Consider the following 3,220-nt stretch of genomic DNA (forward strand, 5'->3'; position numbering starts at 1 on the left):
CTGCACAAGATGGGGAGCACAGGTCACCTCTGTGCCTGGTGACACAGATGGGACATCCCAGTCGGAAGGAGAGTCTGTCCCAGGGAAGGGGTGGGGACAATGAGGTTCCCCCCCAGCCTACAGCTGCTGAACTACGGCTTTTTCCCCCCACCCCCCCCCTGCGCGCGCGAAGCAAAAAAAGGAAAGACAGACAGGGGAGGCTGAGGCAGACCCTGCCCCACGCTCCTGGACTTGCCTATACGGAGCATGAAGTTGTTGAAGGACTGGTAGTTGATGTTCATCAGCGTCACCTTCATGGCTAAGGCAAAGTCAGCCAAGTCAGCCAAGTGCTGCCAGCGTTCCTTATCCGAGAGGGTCTCCTTCTGCAAGGACAGCACAGATCAGGCCTGTTCACCTCTTGCCCACTGTCCTCCATCCCCATGGGGACCCCTCACCTTGGTGCTGTAGCCATTGGCGTTGGCATCAGGGGTCACTCCAGAAGCGGCCATGTAGGTGCTGCCGATTGTTTTGATTTTGGTGATGCACCGGAATTGGGGTTCATCCAGTAGCTGAGTCATGGAGACAAGACCCTCAGACATGCCAGGACCAGGGCAGGTCCTTCTGCCCCTAGATGGGGCGGGAAGGGAAGGTCTAACCAAGCCCCACACCATCCCCATGGCCGTCTCCGTCCCAACTCACTGCGTCGAAGTCAGAGATGATCTCATTGAGGAACCGCAGGCACTCAATGCCTCCGTTGTTGATGCTCTCCTCTGTGTAGAAGTCGGCAAAGTTCGGGAGAGAGGCAAACATGACACCAATCTCGTCGTAAGACTGACTGTACAGCTCCTGGGGACGGGATGGAACAGTGGTTGTAAGCCACAGACATAGAATCATAGAATGGTTTGGACTGAAAAGGACCTGAAAGCTTGTCTAGTTCCAACTCCCTGTCATGAGCAGGGACGCCTCACACTAGACCATGTCACCCAAAGCCCCATCCAACCTGGCCTTGAACACTGCCAGGGGTGGAGCATCCACAACTTCTTTGGGCAACCAAAAAAGTGCCCACACATGACATCAGCACCTCCAGCAAACCTAAACCCTCCCATGAAACTACCTTCCTTTGGGACATGTAAAAAAATGAGGGTGCTCTGCAACCTCACAGCCAAGACATCATCTTCAGCCAACCAAAGATGCTCAGCCAGAGCCTATGGCAAAGCCTCTGGAGCTGAAAGCCCATCCCATCTGCACCCAAAATGGGAACAAAAACCCTCTTCTGGGTGCCCCTTACCTCATCTCGTTTCTTGGAGCCCAAGAAGTGCCGGGCCACGTGCTCGGGCAGCATGTTGGTGACAAGGGCCTCATTCCAGCGACGCATCTCATAGACCCGCTCCTTCTGGTCATGGACATCAATCTTCCAGAGGAAGAGGGTCCTGGCCAGCTTCTCCACCTGTGGGAGGGGGAATATGGCTGCACCCCCACTTCCTACACACCAATGGGTTCCCTCCAGTGCTGTGAGCATCCAGGGTGCTATGGGGCTGGTCTGGGCCTGGAAGAAGGCTCTGGGACAAGGTGAAGCCCTAATCAGGGAGATGAGACCTGCTCCAAGGTGCAAATAGAACCCTTGTGGGGCAGGCATGGGCCTTAGGGCCACCATGTTTTTACATACCCCTAACCATAGGGGTGAGATGGAAGTGTTCTCTGCACTGATGTGGTCCTGGAGAGCCCTTAGGTGGGCTTCCTTAGAGAAGAGCTGGAGATGCTGCCTTGGAGCTTACAAGAAATACGGGCAGGGGCTGAGGCTGAAGACACAGAAGGGAGGGGAACAAGTCACTCACGTGGCGAGAGAAGTAGTAGAAGCTGAGCATCACGATGAAGATCATCACTGTCATGGAGTACTTGGAGGGCACCAGCAAGGACCTGCAGCAGAGGTGACACAGCATGGATGGGCTGTGGTGATGGCTTTGCCCCCCAGCCTGTGCCCACCCCCCTGCCACCCCTTACGTGCTTTGCTGGCCACGGCGGCGGTCGTACTGGTCAAAGATGTGCTCCCAGGCATAGATGTTGACAGCACCGGTGGCCCCAGTGATCAATACCATGAGGGTCAGTTTGACCATGTGGCTGACCTGCACCAGCATGATGGTAGCCACCAAGGCCAGCAGGGCAATGTAGCTGTAGTACTTGGGTTGCTCCCCGCAGCCACCTGGCTCGGGTGGCCCTGCTGTCCCGTTGCCCATCCCGCTGTGGTCCTGCTGGCAGCTGAGCTGGGGGCACGAGGGCAGGGTGAGGAGGGGGACATGGGAACAGGGTGCACCTCTCCATTGGCTGCATGGGCACCCAAAGGGACAGGGTGCTTTGCAGAGCAGGAGGAGGACACCCAACCTGAATTCCACCCCTCTACAGTGCAGCCCTGCTAATTGCTTTAACTATCAGCTGTGCACAATTATGGGCTGCTTGGATGGAGCCTGGAGCAGGTTCAGCCCTGCTGGCACCCAGGACAGTGGCTTACCATGTCCACAATATCTGCCATGGTGACAATGATGATGGCAGCCATGGCCCAGGTGTTGCGTGCCCAGCGGGTCCTGTCGATCCAGGTGGAGAAGGCCACGAGCTTTTTGGGGAAGACCTGCGGGGAGATGAAAGTACTGGGGTTTTGCTCAGGCATGACATGGTGGTGGGACATCATGGACATCACGGGACATCACAGTGTCCTGTCACCACGAATGATGTCCTGTCTCACCCGGGGAAAGATGGCAGCCAACGAGCAGAGGGTGAGGATTAGCAGCAGGATCTCCCCCACCACAAAGGTCACGTAGTTGGCCAGCACCCTGCCAAGAAGCCCAAGAGGGGATGGGTTTGAAGCCCGGTGGTTCGGGGCCACCCATCCCCACTCTCTCCCTGCCATACCAGGGGTCAATGAAGACCTCCACTAAGGCGGTGAAGAAGAGGACAACACAGGAGCAGCTGAAGGCAGCTCCGCTCTGCTTCTCTTTCTCGACTGAGTAGCGTGTCTCCATCTCGGGGTCAATGAAGCGCATGGAGAGCCGAAAGGTGCTCTTCCCCTTCAGCCTGCTGGCAAAACCACCCATCAGCACCCAGCGGCACTGGGACATGCCAACCCGCGCCGGGCCCAGGTGACTCACGCCTGGACAGACTCGCGCTCCAGCAAGGCTTCATTGAGCAGCTTGTTGAGCTCCTGCTCGTTCTGTGAGGCGTCGATCACCCGCTCAGCCAGGTCCCGCAG

The 3,220-nt window shown here is 57.1% G+C and overlaps 1 protein-coding gene across 1 annotated transcript in view; it reads right to left on the minus strand.

The window, feature by feature from the left end:
* The window catches only part of ADCY3 (adenylate cyclase 3), a gene marked incomplete at its 5' end in the record, with an annotated part of 5,409 nt that extends 2,192 nt beyond the window's left edge, over window positions 1-3,217 (minus strand). The window contains 10 exons of the mRNA XM_010020864.1: window positions 222-362; window positions 435-548; window positions 679-825; window positions 1,268-1,426; window positions 1,815-1,896; window positions 1,981-2,240; window positions 2,486-2,602; window positions 2,717-2,804; window positions 2,884-3,045; window positions 3,120-3,217. Coding sequence (XP_010019166.1) covers window positions 222-362; window positions 435-548; window positions 679-825; window positions 1,268-1,426; window positions 1,815-1,896; window positions 1,981-2,240; window positions 2,486-2,602; window positions 2,717-2,804; window positions 2,884-3,045; window positions 3,120-3,217 — 1,368 coding nt within the window. The remainder of the gene's footprint in view (window positions 1-221; window positions 363-434; window positions 549-678; window positions 826-1,267; window positions 1,427-1,814; window positions 1,897-1,980; window positions 2,241-2,485; window positions 2,603-2,716; window positions 2,805-2,883; window positions 3,046-3,119) is intronic.
* Window positions 3,218-3,220: the final 3 nt, after the last annotated feature.

Source organism: Nestor notabilis, unplaced genomic scaffold (genome assembly GCF_000696875.1).
Source record: "Nestor notabilis isolate BGI_N333 unplaced genomic scaffold, ASM69687v1 scaffold6408, whole genome shotgun sequence".
NCBI classification, from domain to species: domain Eukaryota; kingdom Metazoa; phylum Chordata; class Aves; order Psittaciformes; family Psittacidae; genus Nestor; species Nestor notabilis.